Genomic DNA, 16,977 nt, shown 5'->3' with positions numbered 1-16,977 from the left:
CTCGCGAAGAAAAGTGCGGATATAGGCGGATATAGACGGATATATTTTTCAACAACCCCGAAATGACCAGTCAGCATTCTGTATGTTTTTTGACCGCTTTGGAGAAGAGGTGGCAGAATCTGGTGTCTCGTGTGGGTGTGCATTTAGGCCATTGGGGCCACTGCTATTGTACTTGGAACTAGTATCGATTCAAAGATGTTTCTCTGCTTGCTTCTTTGATACGCATCAGCGCTTTAGATGTATGATGTTGCCAGGGAAGCATGACGAGCGTTACTGCTTTACTATCCTACTTTTGCGAATCATGGTGGCAGTTACTACGGTTCCCCTGTGCCAGTATCTAGGTTAGATGAATTTCAAGCCTCTTGCAATTGTTCTAATCATACTTTCAGTCAGATAACAGTATTCAAAAAAAGTCGGAGCATGCATCCGTAACAGCATTCAATTATTTGATAACTCTGGGTATACAAGGAGCGACGGATAACCATCGTAAAAGTAACAAGCAACCGACAACTTCATTATTATGTAGCAACTGCAGTGCTACCGCAAGTATCGTTTGATCCTTCCACATTAAGACCATTAATGACTAGAGTATTTTCCATAACCAGTTTAATTCTTCCACTGGTCGATACTAGACCCAAGCCGCAGCAACCATAGCAGCGGCCGCAACAGGCGCCGCCGTAATCATGGCCGCAACAGGAGCCCCGACACCAGCAGCAGCATCAGGGGTCTTCGTAGCGGCGGGCTCGGTGAACGACTTGACACCCCCCGTGACAACAAGGGAATAGAATCTGCTAGTCGGGTTCTCATAGGTAGACTTGGTCGACGTCGATGAAGCGTACGTCGCGCCATCGTCACTTCCACTGAAACCCGCGCTCATGGTGCAGCTCGCCGATTCAGTCCACGACTTCAATGAGCATTCGTATGACAAAGTCACGGTGACATCGAAGCTGGTGGTCTTGTCCGACGTCGAAGCAGTGTATACTTGGCTGACACTGACGGTTTCCGGGCCTTGAATGATAGTGTATGCGTCCTTCATGTCGCAGTCTGTCTTGGGGGCGTCTTTGAGACAGCTCATTTTGTAGGTGGTTTTCACGGCATTGATGCCTGCGACGCTGGCGCCGGTGCTGGTCCAGCCACCGTATTCAGGGAGGTCCACCGACCAATAGGGCCTGAAGTAGCCGACTACTGTGGTGCTGTCGTCGTCGGCGTGAGCACCGCCAAGGAGGGTGAGGGCGGCGGCGAGGAGGTAGGAGGTGCGCATGGTGGTGGCTGGGATGATCTTGATCTATCTCTGGGGTTCTGAATTTTGGGTGAGGTTTGCTGTTTGATAGAACTCCGTAGAGAGGAATGAATGATGAACGGGGTGTAGTATCAGGGGAAAAGGCTTGAGGGGGGCGCTTTTATCCCCCTTTCTATAGCCTTGGCTGCAGAGCCAAGCTCATCTCATTTTCAGGTCATGCTGACGGCCCCAACATTGGTAGCTTTGGGAAATGACACAAGCGAGTAGACAGTCGAATGGGCATCAAAAAGATTCTGTAGAGCCGCTTTGTTCGGACCTCTCTCCGGATAGGGTCCGCTATTACGAGAACCCCGGGGCCGCTATGACTGTCATGGGATGTGGTGATTGGGTATGTCTCACTTCGTAGCATTCGGATGTCATTTAGCGCTGGAAATGAGAGTGCTTAGCGCCAGGCTAAGGACCCTTAGGCCCATTCACCTCTTCGCTTCGACACAAAGGTCTGTTCTGGCTGGTGGCAATCACTGAATTTATATGCCTTTCGATCCATGGGGGGGTCCCTATTATATAGTTGGATAATTGTTGCAACGTCGAAGTTGTGGAAGGTCTATACTCACGGGTCAGGAAAAAGGGCTTTAAGTGCGGCTAGCCGGATCAGTCACGGAGGTCAGAATCAATGCAACTAACGACGGTTGGACCTCGGCGCGAATTATCTGTCAGAACTAGTTGCTGCATGGGAAATTGCATGTTTCCTAAATGGGTGCAGCAACTTTTCATGATAGTTGGTTCGAGTTTAGCGCTATTGATTCTGGTTCGTCTAATGTCTCTCTGGTCTGCTCTGCCACCACCAGATGACTGCCTGCTTCGCCAGCGATTAGCCGAGCGACGTCCGAGTCACGGTAGTTGTAGTCTCACTCTTTCAGCCTTGCTCTAGTGTTCAACAAAGCATTGATCCCTTTAAAAATGGCGCATAGATGGTGAGGAAGCAGTAAGATAGCCTGATGCTACTCGGACGAGCCGTGGGGCGAGGATCACCGTTCACGAACAGGAGCAACAGTGCTAAGATCAATTCTCCGTGGACAATCCAAGCCCTTTAATGGACATACATGATAACGGCCCGGTCGGATGTCTCGGCTAGAGCAGGGCGCTGTGCATCAAGTGCCAAGCTGCCTTCGGCGCGAGTCACTCCACAGCTGCGCCCCACGTTAATGGGATGAGATACCACCGTATAATCCCCTCGGTGTTGGGGCTTGGGAGACTTGAAGGTGGATGCTAGCCAGAGGTAGCATTCATTCTCTGTAGTAATTGGTAACTATCTTAAATTGTCGTCCACTTGAGTAGTCTGGCTGTCTCTTTGACGAATCGATTCATGAGAAAATTATCTCACTAACATTAGTACTAGAGTAGTCTCTATTAGTTAGTACTTAGTAGATATATATCTGTCAGTGAAGTCACGGATCAAATTAACTTTTTTGTATATGGATTGGCACCGACAACACTTACTCTTGAAGGCGATCCACAATTGACGGTGGTCTAGAAAATAACCTTCTATATATATGTTACTATTCTTTCAGCGAAGTCCCAACAATAAGCTTTTTGGTCATCGGGATCGACAACAAATCCGCAATCACTGCGATCTTGGCAGGTGCTCCATTGCCTTGGCCTTTCCCTGTGTCGGCCAGTGGGTGAATTGAACCATAACGTTCCGTTATAGAGGCCACCGGGTTATAAAGAAATTCAATGCAAAGTAGTATGAAAAGAAATAAGGTAGAATGGAATAAGAGCATATTGTAAGATATTATTGTGACATTGGTATATGAAGACCAGGATGCGGACCTTCTATCACTTCAGTCTCCAGGCTAAAAACATGGTATAGTCATGATGCGAGCAATATTAACAGTACATGGACGTTAAGGATCGTAGTATAGAAGATGGTCTATCCGGGTGATTATCTCATCTAGCAGCAGCATTCGCAGCATTCGAAGCAGCAAAGACCGGCGCACCTATTATCGTATGGTTAGTGTCGATCAATAGCACGTTAGAGCATAGAGAGATAAACATACACGCCACAGCAAACATCCTCGCCCTCACCACCACCACGCAGGCCCATCTGCATCGTCTCTTGCTGGCCCTAGAGGTATGTTAGATTTGTTTTTGTGCGGCAAGGGGGGTGGAAGATGGGTGGGACGCACGGGTTGACCGGTGACGACCTGCTCGGTTACGGGAGCTTCCGGGGCGGAAGGCTGCTGCATGGTCATGGTGTTGGGGTTCCAGGTGGGCTGCTGGGTAGCAGACTCCTTGTTGGAAGACTTGAACCAGTCGAACATCTCGGCGGTGGCTTTTGTTGGGGTTTGTTTGCTTTTTTGCTCTTTCGGCAATGGGAGAGTTGGGAGATGGGAGAAGCTGACTTAAGCCGGAGTCACACGGGTAGATAAGGAGTTATCCGAGGGAAGGCGAAAGGGTATCTGAAATGCTAAAGAATGAAAAGAAGAAGAATAGGTACCGGGCGGGGGCAGTTAGTAGTATTTATCCGTTGGCCATTTTGCAATCTGGGGAGTCGGGGGGGCCCAGCGGTCAGCCCTATTAGCATCCAAGGAGAAGATAGGCGAGGTGATGACCTCACCGTTAGGCGCCGATAGATCGTGTCGACTGCTGGTGGGTTAGAAAGGATTGGGCGGGCGAAGCTGAGGAGAGACAAGACAGTCAGTCGACCATTCCCAGTTGGTGGTTGCTATTCTTGCATCGGTTGCAGGTGGAGGTGACATCACTGGCTCAGCCCTGCCGAGAAGGAATAAGTGGTACAAAGTAGTAACTGAAGTGGATCAGACACGGTGGATGATCGGTGGCTCAGGGACCAGCCATTCAAATGGTTCAATACATGGGTTAATTAATGAATAATAATCAGTATTGTGACGAGGTGGATCACATCACAGCCACACCCCCAATCAGAGAGCATCCACTGGCGGTCAACTAAGCTTTTTGGACAAGCTTCGCGACAAGGCTTGTCCAATGACAAGACCCAGACCAAGCCGGTGGTGGTCCTCCGTAATCTCTCTCAACTCGAAAAAGTAAAAGCACAGAGTAGTGTACTCATTAGTATGATTAGTAGAATTGTGAAGGATTTTTGTAGTAGCCGGTTATTTCCGCCCGTGGATCATCTTGGGAATTTACCCTACTCGGTTTTGCCCCCGTTCCCCGGCGTATCGCCAGCCCTGCAGCGACATACGTATTTTCCACGCCAATCAGGATCTTGAGGGGGGTGATCATCGCAGAAATGAATCAGTTGTATTGGCTATTTATTTTCAGCAGAGGAAGAAAGCAAGATGTGGAGGACCGGTTTTGAGGGGAGCCATGACGCACGGAAGGGAAGGGAAGGGAAGGGATTCATTGGGGCCAGTGGATGATGCAGTCTCTGCTAGTCCAGGCAACAGCCCATCCCCCTGCTTCCTTTGAGTAACAACAACTGCCCATTCAGTTATCTATTACTAAACACCGGATGAGACAGTTCGGAAATCGGAAGGCTCTTCTTCCATCACCACCACCACCACCGCTACTACTACTACTACTACTACTACTACCTCCACCATTCTACTAACTCTTTCTCCTTCAAAGTGACGGTCGCCAAGGGAATATTTCAATAGTTTCCTGCAGGCCTCAGTTTTCCCGGACTAACTAGTAACTAGTAACCCAAACCCCGCTTTCAAATAATCTACTGGAGACATCTTTGTATCACACCCTAATATTAGACGATAGACTATCACATGGAGCAAATAATGTGCATTACTCAGCTTGTCTCATGTTATTTACATCAGTTAATAAAAAATCACGCCGTGCATCTGCGACCGACTCAGCCCCCACGCAGGATTACCATCATCCCTACTTAATGCTAAGTAGGGTAATGGGACTACGCCTCACTCAGCTCGTCTTGCTGCAGCAGTCGTTGCTTCTCCGATAAGAACACGCCTTGCTTCCTTTGGCAACGCTTCCGACATCTCCGACCCTGCTGCATACTGACACACGTGCATGCCACAATCTTCCAGAGAAGCAACCCCATCGTGCACACTACCAATCCAGCAACGGCCCCCAAAAGTCCCGGAATGATGGCAGGCACCACGAGTCGCCAGAAGTCCCGGCGGTAATCCTTGTTACGCAAAGCTGTCGGTCGCAGAGATTTGTCCACCCCATACACCCGGAACGGGGAGTCGGGCGCAGCTTTGTCGGAGTCCGTCGTGGGGAGTTCTGGACTGTTCTCTTTATCCTCCTGGTGTGCGGTGGGCCGTTCCTTGAGGAACGGTCTGCGCTCCTCGGCTCCCTCGTGGGTTGCTGGTCGCTCCTTGGGATGATGGTGATGATCATTGTGCTCGTGGTTGTCACTCTCCTGCGACTTGGGTCCTTTGTGGGCGCCGTGTCCTTTCTTCTCGCGCCAGGTACGATACTTTTCCATAATCAAGTTCCAGTACTTGGCGTGCCAGACACAATTTCCATCGCCGTGCGCGTCATGGTAGTGGGGAAGTGGCTCGACGCTGATCTGAGTAATGTACAATTCGCCCGACAGCTGTGACGACAGTCGAACGCTGACAGTGTCTGTCGTGGCAGGACGGCCGGAAAGGTCGAAGAACTTGAGTTGCACACGGTAGATGTCTTGGACTAGGGACCCATCCGGACGAGGGGGCATATATTCGATGTCCATGGCGTACTGCAGGAGCAGATGCTCCGCATTCTGACGGGACGCGTCCTGGTATCGGGTTGCCGGCAAATGCATGGGAAATGAACTAGGAAAGACGGTAACATCGTTGACAAATAGAGCATTGCTCTCCGTGCGGAGTTTCATCGCCTACATGGCAAGGTTAGTGATGCTTGGACCCTTTCCGACCGTCGTTAGTACGGGCGCACGTACCAGATATGCTTTAGAGGCATCCTTTGCCTCATCCTCCTTGGACCCTGGGATCGTAGCACAGGGAATATGAATCTCATGGCCAGTCACGACGGGGAACGGGGCGTGCGAGTCCTTGATAGCCATCTGGGGCACGGAAGCATCACCAGGATGACTGGCAACTGGACTGGCAGCACAGCTGGCCAGCCAGGCGCCCGCGAGGCACAGGAAACGGGTACGCATGATGACTGATGCGCAGGAAGAAATAAAGAAAATATAGATGAATCTGTAAAGAGTGACGGTTTGCCAAGATAGCAGTCGGTCAAATGGGAAAATTCATGAGGGGAACGGAACAGAACAGGAGAGACTAAATGACTAGGGGGGAGATGGCGGGGGAGTCTGCAGGTATGGCGTGTAGATAAGTATGACTATCACGAGCACTGCAGTCGTACTAGTCGTAGGAAGAAGACAGGATGAGATGGATCAGGGACCTAATAGGCAGCCAGGTTTCAGTCGATCCCGTTCAAAGAGAGAGGAATCCGCGGAGTCCGATGCAGCAATACGCGCGCCCTATAAGGCTGACCACGCAATCCCGCCCATCATCTTTCCTCCACCACCAGGCAGACTCAGACTCGAGGACGGACTTCTTTGCTATTTGTTCCCCATGGTATCTGTGACTCTTCTTTTCCCCTTTGCGGAACCTTATTTCATGGATGCCTACGCTGAACCATTGCTTGACCCGAGCTTGGCTCGGAAGCTTCCGAGGTATTTCCAGCAATGAGTGTCCACTCGTCAATGGCTGGCCCCCTATTTTGTTCGGCTTCTAGCCCGTGTCTTAACTTGTCTACGCCACACAAGCTTTTTCCTACCAGACCCTCTCTGTTGGCTTTAGCGCCAAGAACACTCTGCTAGATCGAGGTCAACGTAGCGAGCAGTTTCTCCCCACTTGATTGGTGGGCGACGGGACTCATTGTCTTTCACACCGTGTTGCTTCTTTGGGTTGGCCAACGTCAGCTTCCTCCGAGGGTAAACGCTACGGGGCAGATCCTATTCTTTAGACTAATACGAGCAGACAGACAGGATGATCGGCATCGTCTACGGTTATTTTGTGCTTAACTTGTGTGGGTGTGGGTGTGGGTGTGGGTATGCGTGTGCTTGTTGATGATCTTCAGAATGCAATGCAACTCTTGAAACTCTTCATCTCGGCTATAGGTACATATTCTCATTATACCTGGTGTTTCATCCTCACACGTGTTTTACCCTCATCTTGGATGAACAGAAAACATACATGAAAGGATCACCCAAGGTTCAGATCCTGCGACGATCACTGCCCGAAAGGCATGTCACACCACACGATCAGGGTCCTCGCGAACTTTGACACGATCTTGGCACGATCAGCACCCTGTCATTAAGATATTTGATTCATAAAGATTCCTCTGCAGCCCAACTTTCAAGATGGTGCTTTGCTGCAAGGGAGTTTCGTTCTGACATGACAGGTCTTCTACTGGGCTTGATATTCACGTCGTACCAACAACTCTTCAATAGTCATTCTTTGTTTCCTCTATTTGTCATGTAGTACCTATGGCGTTCCTGCATATTCCTAATATTGCCTAGCCTTCAATTAGCTGGGCTGCGAATTGTAAATTCGGTCTCATCCTTGGCTAGAAGGTTCCTCTGACACATTGACAGGCTTATGTCTGTCAAGATTGGGAGGTTACAAACTCTAATTAAGACAGCGGCAATTCCGTGTCTCAGATGCATCACAGGGTCCGTCCCGCGGTGGCAGTGCCAGCCACCAGGATTGTGTCTGCCTAGTGCCTGCAGTAGAGATTCGTGGGGTTATGTTTGAACCTAGTCGCGAGGTTTCACCCGTCTGGTCGGTACTAACTAAAGTGATAAAGTGACACGGATTTTGTACTACGCTACCATCTTGGGCCCGTGTTATATACCATGTATGAATATCCATCAACGCCATGCCCGGTCAAATTTTCGGTGCTGAAGGTACCTACATTATCTATGTCTATATAATCATCCTACCATACCAACCCAATCATCGAGTTTTGAACCCGCCTGTGAGATTCACTGACCGACAGGCATGTTGTAGCCTTCCGCTATAGCAAAGTATGTCTGTGACTCATCTTCAGCCACCAAAGAATGCTCCTCTACTGTCTCGGAGGCAATCGGACGACAGGAAGGGGGGCTATTTCTCTTGGGTACCACCAGCTACCCACGCCTGCATTATAATACAAGTGTGGCCGACTGTACAAGGCGCTAGCCGTTCTAAGGTGTAGCTCCTGCTGCCAATTGGGAAAATAAAGAGGGATATCGATGGTGTTGCTGCTGAGGCCCCATTCCTCGATACGAACCTGATCCCAGAACACATAACCCTGTCGACGGAGCTCACACATAGAATGATGGCCAACTTGCGGAGATACGCCTCCATTCGAGATTGTTGCCGTCATCATCGTATGCCATGCATGAACTGGGCCCGGATCGGATCCGACATACCCTGTATCTTGCCAATCGATAGTTTGCCCCTCGACTTCGCATGTAAGTGATGGATAAGCGTGGAATACATTCTGAGACTCCCAGATAGCCCTGAATATGTCTGGTAGCGAAGACATGAAAGGCTTGCCAAACAATTCGTTGGCGAGTAGGTTATGCTGGCCAAATGTTTGAGCTGTGACGAGGTCCCCAATATACCGCAGGCCGTGGCATAGCTGACTGTGGTCAGATCAATCCACAATGAAATGGGCTCTACGGGTCTGTGTAGAACTCACTAGAGTTCCTACAGGCGATGGATCTGTCATTAGGTAGGCATTGCTGGAATAATACCAGATACCCTCGGTGGTCCAAGTCCTATTCTCTGCGAATGGCCGCAAACCTGTTTAGCAATCAGATTTCGGAGCTTATGTGACCCGGTCTAGGAAATGGAAGAAAGAGACACCCACATTTGGCCACCCTCCGAAAGAGATACTCACTGACTGACAGTATCTGCTCAAGTTCCCACGCGGGGAAGTGACGGAAATAGTAACCCCATTGGTCACTTATCAGGAAGTCCGGTGAACACTTGGAATAATTCGCATACGGCTCACGCATCCTAAAAAGATGGCGATGGATCTCGAAACGGTAGAGCGCCCTTGCTACTCGACACTCCTCTGAGGATGTTGGTTGATATAAAGGCATAGGCGGGTGGGTTCTCCCCTGCATTGGGTCGGCTATTGCCTGCCTGAGAAAGTGTCTGGTGAAATGTCGAACCCAGCGATATAATTCAGTGATTTTGAAAGCAGACTGGGGGTTTAGAGGAAATGATGAAGAGATTTGGCGGGTCCGATGCCGGTAGATTATGGAGTGCACTTCATCTTGCGTCCACACGCCCTCCACAGTGGATGCGTCGAAGGCGAAAAACGCATCTGGTAAAAGCGCCGTAGGAATCTTTTGCGCTAATATCTGCTTTAAAATGTGACTTTCAGCGCCAATGAAGGCAAAGTATAGCGCAGAATGCGTCAATTGGGCCGATTTAAGGGACTCGAGATCTGGAAGGTTGCAAAGAATGGCTTGGATGAGCTCCACGGGCAGGGCACATAACGAAGGCTGGCTTGTACTATAAACTGGGAGGTCCATCGCGTAAAAGAATATTTCTGTCGTAAGGATATGTTGGGTGATAGTGTTGATAGAGGTTTGATGCTACAACCAGGATCGGCCAGAAAGAAAACCACTACATATCATGGTCATTCATGATTTAGGGAAGGAATCACCGGGGCTTCTTCAACCCGCGTTGAGAAATCGCCACTGGCAGTATACATGCAGATAAAATAGAACTATATCAAGGCCGAAGGCATTCGCTCCCAGCATTTGAGATTATAAATGGATCTTTTCGGGGTACTTTCTCCTTTGCTGCACCTTTCGAGCGCCCCACACCAAAGACCATGAGAGACCACGAAGGAATCACTGTCTCTAAATAGAGGAAACCCGAGCTTACCTGAACACCCATATAAATATAACTAGTAGTAGAGATAATTCCTCCTGGGCGACGCATGGCCGCTATGTATATGTCAAAGCAACAACGATCTACTAGATTTCTATTCACTACACACCATAACTACCCATCTACCACCACCTCCAACACATGCAAGTTAAGCTGGCATTGTCCAGTAGAGTAGTAGTATATTTTGACCGAGAGAGAATCTAACTGCAGTAACTCAAACACAAATAGTACAATACCCACAATTACTTGACTGGGTACTTAGTCTTTTATCAATTTAGCCATCAGGCATGAATATGGCAAACATTCCCAACACCTACAAAGCACTCTCCATAGAGTGAAGTAGAAAGAAGTGAATTAATCCCACGGCCACCACTTAACCTCAAGATTCTTTCACCTAAATAACACTGGCTGTCTACCTTAAAAGGCCCCTTCATCTCTTCCTCTCTTCCTTCCTCCCTCTTCCATCCACTCACACCTCGCTTCCAATCTCCCCATCTTCTCAATCATCATAATCTACCTCAACCACCCCAAGTGATCTCCATCAACAATGGACGACACCAAAACCAAGATCAAGCGGGAGAGCTTTAAGGACTCCATCTCCAAAGCCCTGAACAACCGTGCCGCGTCGACCAAGTTCCCCTTCGCCATGACTCCCTCCACCTCCTCCGCCGCGCCCTCCGTTGTTTGGCCATCTTCCAGCTCCACTCCCCAGAAGAAACGTCCTATACTTTCCCCGACTCTTGCAACCCGGGACGCGAAGCGCACCACTACCACTACCTCGACCACCACCACCACCACCAAGCCTACCATTCCCGCCCACCTCCTCGCCAATCTCAAGGTCCTAGTGGAACAACTCGAATCCGCAACCACTCCCGCCACCGCCACCACCGCTGCCGAAGCGGAATCGACCATCGGCACCGAAGACGAACTCCGTGAGTGGAGGCCTTTCGAGCAGAAGTCCGACGGATGGGGTGGTGCTCGCGAGGATCTACCATGGGTAGACACCGCTCTCGACATCATCAAGCAGGGTGAAAAGGTCTATGAGAAGAACCTCAGGGCCTTTCAGGATATCGCTGATAAGCTACTGGCTCTCGAGGAGCAAGCACAAGACATTCGGGCCGAGATGGACGCGGTGTGTGCGAAGCTTCATTGTTTCCATGAGGCTTGTCTTGATTTGCAAATTGAGGTGGGCAATATCTCGTCTCAGGAGGTGTGTGATATTACTAGGCTGTCATTGGAAGCGCTTCTTGAGGCCCATGCGGGTGATGTGGAGGGGTGTGCGACTGTGAAGAAGGCATTGGGGAAGAAGGATGATGAATGGAATGGTTGGTAGTTGTGGTTCCCTGTGAGAAGGTTTATTGGAACGAAGTTCTGCAGCCTTGGGTGGGGTTGATTAGTATGCTTGAAGTTGGAGCTGGAGCTGGCTCTGGCTTTGGCTGGGTAGGCTGATGGGTCTGGGCTTGGTTGGGCGGTTGTTTCGCTGGCAGCTGGTGATTCTGTGGTTACATTGGCGTTATCGTTTCTTTTCTTCGATTGGGGTTAGTATTCGTTGAATTCAATACTCTGCTCCCACGGTAAACTGGTAGTATGCAATTGGTCATGTCATTCTTTTATCAATCATCTCAGCTATTCTAAAATTCCAACAATTTCACCAATAGATCAAAACCGCTCTATTATTATCATTGCATAGAAGGGGAAACAAAATAGATCAACACTCAAACAGGTCCATAAATGTACAATCCCATGGAACCACGCGCTGGATAACACGACATAATCATGCAGGATAGGTAGGTAGGTGGATAGGTATATAGCGAAATAGGTCTCGGCGCGCTCTCTTTTCCCAACGCGATCGCAATTAGCGCCGGGACACACAGCACAGAATACCCGACCGGCCCAAGAACCACAGCGAGCCAATGAAACGGAACAACGACAGACCGGCCGTGATCCACAGAATGACCTCGAAGTACCAGGATGTACGGGTGGTGGAAGTGTTCTGGAATTTCGTTAGATGATGTTACAAGTTATAGCTTTACCAGAGAACAGGGAGGGAACGTACCGTCAGACACATCTTGTCTACTCCAGTGGCGGTGATCAACAGCGTCACGAGCAGGTTACTAAACACCCACAGACACACGAGCACAGTACGGAAGTTGCGGTACGCATCGTCCAGACTCTTGCCGCCCTCTTCCTCTGGCTCGATCCACGGCGACAACGCCCGCTTCACCGTTGCCTCGAACTGACTGTCGATATCAGCTTGCGGCTTGTCGATTTCCTCGATAAAGTTCTGCTTGTTGTCGTCGTCCTTCTTGGTTTGCGCGGAAGGCAGGGCCTCGGCTTTGTCCGAACCCTTAGTACCCCATGAAACGTCGTGCCAGTTACAGAAGGCGTAGACCATCAGGATGTTGATCGAGGTCGTCATACCCAGGAAGTAGGCCCAGGAACTGGTGATGATGTGCCAGGGATCCATATACAGGACACTCGCAATGATGTAGATTCCGTAGGTGGAGACCAAAGCGATCAGGACGATACCACCACCGCTGGAGCTGAAGAATGAGGAAAGGAATGTGCCAACGCCTTCGTCGAAGTTGAAGTCCATCATACCACCGTTAAAGGCACCCACGACCAGGTAGAACGACAGGATGAGGACGTACAACTGGACGAGGGAGAAGTAAAGGTAGGACAAGATGTAAGGAATTTTGACACCCTTCGGCCGATTACCCAAAGCCATGATGAACTGCAGCGTAAGAACCCAGACGTAACCGTATTTGACGAAGTTGTTGACAATGGGCGACGCATCGTTACCCCATGGCCAACCCTTGTTCTTGTTACTCGTAGACGGCGTACCCACCAGATCCATGATGACGGAACTAGTGAGCCAGTAAGAAGCAAGGGAGAACCAGGTCATGATCAGTTGACACACGTTGTAGATCATCTGAATGTGCAGGAAGAACATGCGAATGATACTGTGACCACTGCGGTAGATACGACCGAAATGCATGATGGAATACAGACCAGCGGCAAAAGAACCGTTCAGCCAACGACGTCTTTGACTGATGAATTCGGCCACGCCTTCCGGAACATCGGTCTCACCCTTGGACGCCTTGACGTAACTGAGATGCCACTTGAAGCCAGCCTTGGCCACCAATTCGAAGCAGAGAATACGATCCTCGGCCAAGAACATGTTCTTCTTGAAGATATTCATGCCGTCAATACCCTTCTTTCCAAGACGCTTTGATAACGTGTGGTCTCCGTGGAAGTATTGTTCCAGCGGACGGCCCATGATAGCGCGATACCGATAGGCAGAGAATGCACCAGGCAAGACACTGACATATCCGAATGCACTTTCCAGGGGTTTATCGAGAATATTAGAAATCTTGTACTCGAAGTTCTGCGCAGCGACTAGCGGATTGACGACCTTGCGCCAGCCCTGTCCCAGCATTGCATGGATCTCACCACAGGCTCCACCGAGTGTCTTGTCATTGTAGAAGGCCTCCCAGAGAGCAAGCAGAGATTTATGACCGGGTTTGGTACCGGCATCCAGCAGAATGACGACTTCCGGGTTCAAGATACGACTGAAGGCGTTGAACAGCCAACGGTGGGAGTTGATCTTCTTGCTATTCTTCTGCTTGAGACAGAAGATCATCTGCACCGGGGGGAAGTTGGTCGACTCATTGCCCTGGGGCCGAATCAACTGCTGCGTCGGAGTGACGGACAATTGGGTAGTATATTCAAACTGCGACGGTCAGTACACAATCGGACTCCTTGCGGTGCCGATCCCCGATGGTCCAAAGGCGGTCTGCACAACGGCGGCAGCGGAGGAAAAGTGGAAAGAAGCAAAACTTACAACGTGGGCAACGGTTTCCCGCCCGTCAACGTCCTTCTTCATGACTCCATCCTGGTAGATACCAATCGTCGCCAACACATCCAGTGTGTTTTTGTCGCATGGCTCAATACCATCGAAAACCAAACAGACCACGATCTTCTGCCAAGCAGGGCCACCCTTGTTCCAGAACTCGGATTTCTTCAAGTTGACAATGTCACGGATGTTCTGCATGACACCGTGAAGGGTACGCGCGGTCAAGACCTTGTCTTCGTTGTAGTAGGTGATGGCGATCAGCAACTCGGTATGCCGGTTATAGATAGCCGGCCGCAGATTGTAACCGTTGCGCAGCGTGAACTCGTCGGGATCACAAGTGGCGGCCGTGTCTGCGATGCTTTGGTCAGCCGGACAATTGGCCATCTCCGCAAAGTCGCATGGCACCTACATCTCATGTGTGTGAATTCCTCGGAGAATGCCTCCTCCGCATCCCGGTATTGGGGCTGGATGGCGTTCTGAATGGCACTCGGCACCGGGTAGTCGATACTCAGGACGGAACCCTGCACCAGGTTGATCTTTCTCGTTCCGTAACGGCGCAGGGCCCCCGCGCGACTCCCTTCACGGGAAGCCTTGTCGCCATTGCTCCGGGCACGGAAGGTGTTTTCGGAAGCGGCTTCGGATTCTTGGTAAGGGGGCGCGGCGAAGACTGCAGGACCGTCGTCGTGCAGAGTGTAGCGACGGATGGAGTCTGTCGACACGGCAGGATCATCGAAGGGCGTGCCGTAGTGACTGGAATTGTTGCGCTCCAGCAGAGACTGTTCCTGCTCGTCGTGCTCATGTTGCTCGGAGTGGTAAGTTTGGAGCTATCACGATTAGGTATTGAACGGGCGGCCAGCTTGACGGGACACACTCACACCATGGGGGGGAGACGTGTGGGAGAAGTAGCTGCTTTCGCTTTCCCGAGGCGAATGGGCCGAGTATGGATGTGTCGGCGTACCCATCTTGAAGGTTGAAGATGGGATTGCCGGAAGTTGCGACGAGTGGTCTTCTTGAGGCAAACAGGGAAAGGGTAAAAGTATAACGAGGGTTCTAGGGAGGTTCTGGGGCTGGGCAAAGAAGGATCCCAAAAATAACACTGCAAAATTAAAAAGGGCACAAAAATAAACAGGAGCCCCCCAAAGGAGGGAAGAAAAAGAGGGCCTAGGGGGAAAAAAATGGGCTGGGGACAACAACGGTACCACGCAACCGTCAATTGGGCTAGGGCGTAGATAAACCAACTGCTAGAAGAGTGGAGCACCCATGGACCATTGGATACGTGCCCAAGAACTATATATAGGGGGGGAACGAAGCAGCTACGGGACAGGGCAAATAAGAGGACGAGATGGCGGGGGATGAAAGTCTAAGCCTTGGAGAGTAGTGGCGATAATTCGACGGAGGATGCGTGTTTACAGTGTGCGATATATCTGGCGGTCCGGGGGGCGATACCAGAATAGTAGCCAGATGATGCTTGTCCGTCGCAGTGGGAGCAGGATAATTTTCCTTTTTGGCCCGCCAGGAACAATGCAGACCAGCATTATAGCCACGCCGGGCAGTGCACAGGAACTGGAAATGGCCAGCGACGGTCCTAACTTGTCGGTAGCGGATGTTTAAGATCTCTTGTCGTCAGCAGCCTGGCTCCACCGGGAGTAAAAATCCTTATCCGGGGGGACCACCTCCATCAACGGATACCCATGGTCGACAGGATATATTTATACGGGCTCATGACCCTGATCCCTCGGACTCGACGGAGAATACAGAAAGGGTTCCAACATAGCGCTCTTGGGCAGGAAGAGGCGAAGTGTGTGTGGCCGCGTTGACGGTGGAAAACGATTGCGACGACGAAGACGGAGGAGGGGGCAGACAGGATGATGTGATGGGCGGGCGTTGAAGGTGGGCGTCGAGAAAATTCGGCGGACTGTCATGGTTCCCGGATCGGATCCAGTGGATGACGAAGGCCGGGGCAATCCTATTGGACCCAAGAATGAGGATGCCTACTAGCGGCGATTTAGTCCGAGCGACTATGGTAGCTAAGACCGAGCAACCATGCGACTATGCGAGTTCGGATGGAAAGACGAGCAGCAGCAAGCGTGGGTGCAGGTGGAAATGAAGGTGAACAAAGCGAAAGAAGCAGAGGTTCCCCCGAAAAGACGCGCAGCCGGTGGACCCCGGTCCGGCCAATTTTCCGAGCAAGCGAGGTGTATTCCTATCATGATTGGCTGCCGTTGGGGCCAGCGAACATCGCGTGATCCACAGTGGGGATTTTCGGCCACGCAAAATTCCATTTCCGGCAAGTTCCCATTCAGGTAAGTTCAATGGACTGGATTGAGAGGAAAGAAGCAGAGAAACGGCAAAAAAAAAAAAAGGAGTCAAGCAACAGAGCAGAAGCTAAAGAGAATCAGGGCATGATTGTCATCGTTGAGAAAACTTTTTTGCGCAATTGCTCTCTCGCGCGCGATAGAATAGAATGAACCATCATCATGATGCAGTTGCGCTGACTCGTTTTCCACGTAAGGCTGTAAGATTATCAGAAACCAAAGTGACAGGTCCCAAGGCAACGCCAGTTTCACCATCCGAGCCAGGATCACCTTCCTCGTCTCGGGTGGTTAGTACTTCGTCGTCTCTGACTTGAGGAGCGAGCACTAAAGGGGGAATTGAAAGGGGGTCAGTGTCAAGCTCTTAGGCCAATCACCACTCGTTTGCCAGGCAGCAATCAGCTCGGCCAAAACGGCGGACTGGCAGGCTCCCATCAGGCTGACTTCAAATGTTGAACCTGGGTTTTTCCGGTGTCGAAGGGAAAAAAGTGTCCTTCTCACTTGGTGTTCCTCTTCTTCTTCTTATATATTCGTCTGTCCGACCCTCCTCTCGAGGTAGAGAATTTAAATGTTATCTTGGCAATACGACAATTATGGAGCAATGGTCCAATCTGCAAGCGAAGGGGGTAAATAGTCTTCCAGGACTCATCCTCTCGCCTGAGGCACCACAACAGTGGTGGATTACGAACTACCTATCCGACTAGTTCGTAG

General features: G+C 50.5%; 7 protein-coding genes across 7 annotated transcripts; 1 reads left to right on the top strand and 6 right to left on the bottom strand.

Annotated features, from left to right (window-relative positions):
• Positions 1–421: 421 nt before the first annotated feature.
• BO79DRAFT_211355 (uncharacterized protein) lies at positions 422–1,354 on the bottom strand. Its single transcript, XM_025683008.1, has one exon. It carries the CDS (start codon positions 1,259–1,261, stop codon positions 629–631), a length of 633 nt encoding a protein of 210 aa, XP_025535291.1. The 5' UTR covers positions 1,262–1,354; the 3' UTR covers positions 422–628.
• A 1,793-nt stretch (positions 1,355–3,147) lies between these two features.
• Positions 3,148–3,564, bottom strand: BO79DRAFT_259232 (uncharacterized protein; the record flags this gene model as incomplete). Its single annotated transcript, XM_025686354.1, has 3 exons — positions 3,148–3,240; positions 3,315–3,368; positions 3,430–3,564. 3 exons carry the CDS (start codon positions 3,562–3,564, stop codon positions 3,148–3,150), a joined length of 282 nt encoding a protein of 93 aa, XP_025535290.1.
• A 1,329-nt stretch (positions 3,565–4,893) lies between these two features.
• On the bottom strand, positions 4,894–6,716 carry BO79DRAFT_181010 (uncharacterized protein). The gene is made up of 2 exons (XM_025680123.1): positions 6,135–6,716; positions 4,894–6,071 (listed from the first exon to the last, which is right to left on the bottom strand). The coding sequence occupies exons 1-2, from the start codon at positions 6,351–6,353 to the stop codon at positions 5,142–5,144; spliced, it is 1,149 nt and encodes a 382-aa protein (XP_025535289.1). The 5' UTR covers positions 6,354–6,716; the 3' UTR covers positions 4,894–5,141.
• Positions 6,717–8,205: 1,489 nt separating this feature from the next.
• Positions 8,206–8,869, bottom strand: BO79DRAFT_57728 (uncharacterized protein). Its single transcript, XM_025689445.1, has one exon. It carries the CDS (start codon positions 8,732–8,734, stop codon positions 8,273–8,275), a length of 462 nt encoding a protein of 153 aa, XP_025535288.1. The 5' UTR covers positions 8,735–8,869; the 3' UTR covers positions 8,206–8,272.
• BO79DRAFT_57727 (uncharacterized protein) lies at positions 8,870–9,735 on the bottom strand (the record flags this gene model as incomplete). The annotated part of the gene is made up of 1 exon (XM_025689444.1): positions 8,870–9,735. A coding segment is annotated over one exon (730 nt), but the record flags the coding sequence as incomplete, so codon positions are not given.
• Positions 9,736–10,645: 910 nt separating this feature from the next.
• Positions 10,646–11,481, top strand: BO79DRAFT_275521 (uncharacterized protein; the record flags this gene model as incomplete). The annotated part of the gene is made up of 1 exon (XM_025687675.1): positions 10,646–11,481. One exon carries the CDS (start codon positions 10,646–10,648, stop codon positions 11,429–11,431), a length of 786 nt encoding a protein of 261 aa, XP_025535286.1. The 3' UTR covers positions 11,432–11,481.
• Positions 11,482–11,870: 389 nt separating this feature from the next.
• On the bottom strand, positions 11,871–15,289 carry chsC (chitin synthase C). Its single transcript, XM_025689443.1, has 5 exons — positions 14,830–15,289; positions 14,364–14,778; positions 13,943–14,304; positions 12,155–13,831; positions 11,871–12,091 (listed from the first exon to the last, which is right to left on the bottom strand). The coding sequence occupies exons 1-5, from the start codon at positions 14,914–14,916 to the stop codon at positions 11,954–11,956; spliced, it is 2,679 nt and encodes an 892-aa protein (XP_025535285.1). The 5' UTR covers positions 14,917–15,289; the 3' UTR covers positions 11,871–11,953.
• Positions 15,290–16,977: the final 1,688 nt, after the last annotated feature.

Source organism: Aspergillus costaricaensis (genome assembly GCF_003184835.1).
Source record: "Aspergillus costaricaensis CBS 115574 unplaced genomic scaffold BO79scaffold_40, whole genome shotgun sequence".
Classification (NCBI taxonomy): domain Eukaryota; kingdom Fungi; phylum Ascomycota; class Eurotiomycetes; order Eurotiales; family Aspergillaceae; genus Aspergillus; species Aspergillus costaricensis.
This window is presented reverse-complemented; position numbering and strand designations above follow the sequence as displayed.

Coding starts and splice junctions, on each gene's coding strand:
- BO79DRAFT_211355 (XM_025683008.1), bottom strand. CDS start 1,261: ATGCGCACCTCCTACCTCCTCGCCGCCGCCCTCACCCTCCTTGGCGGT.
- BO79DRAFT_181010 (XM_025680123.1), bottom strand. CDS start 6,353: ATGCGTACCCGTTTCCTGTGCCTCGCGGGCGCCTGGCTGGCCAGCTGT. Junction 6,072..6,134: donor ATGCCTCTAAAGCATATCTG/GTACGTGCGCCC, acceptor CTTGCCATGTAG/GCGATGAAACTCCGCACGGA.
- chsC (XM_025689443.1), bottom strand. CDS start 14,916: ATGGGTACGCCGACACATCCATACTCGGCCCATTCGCCTCGGGAAAGC. Junction 13,832..13,942: donor GGGAAACCGTTGCCCACGTT/GTAAGTTTTGCT, acceptor TGACCGTCGCAG/TTTGAATATACTACCCAATT. Junction 12,092..12,154: donor TAGACAAGATGTGTCTGACG/GTACGTTCCCTC, acceptor ACGAAATTCCAG/AACACTTCCACCACCCGTAC.
- BO79DRAFT_57728 (XM_025689445.1), bottom strand. CDS start 8,734: ATGTCTTCGCTACCAGACATATTCAGGGCTATCTGGGAGTCTCAGAAT.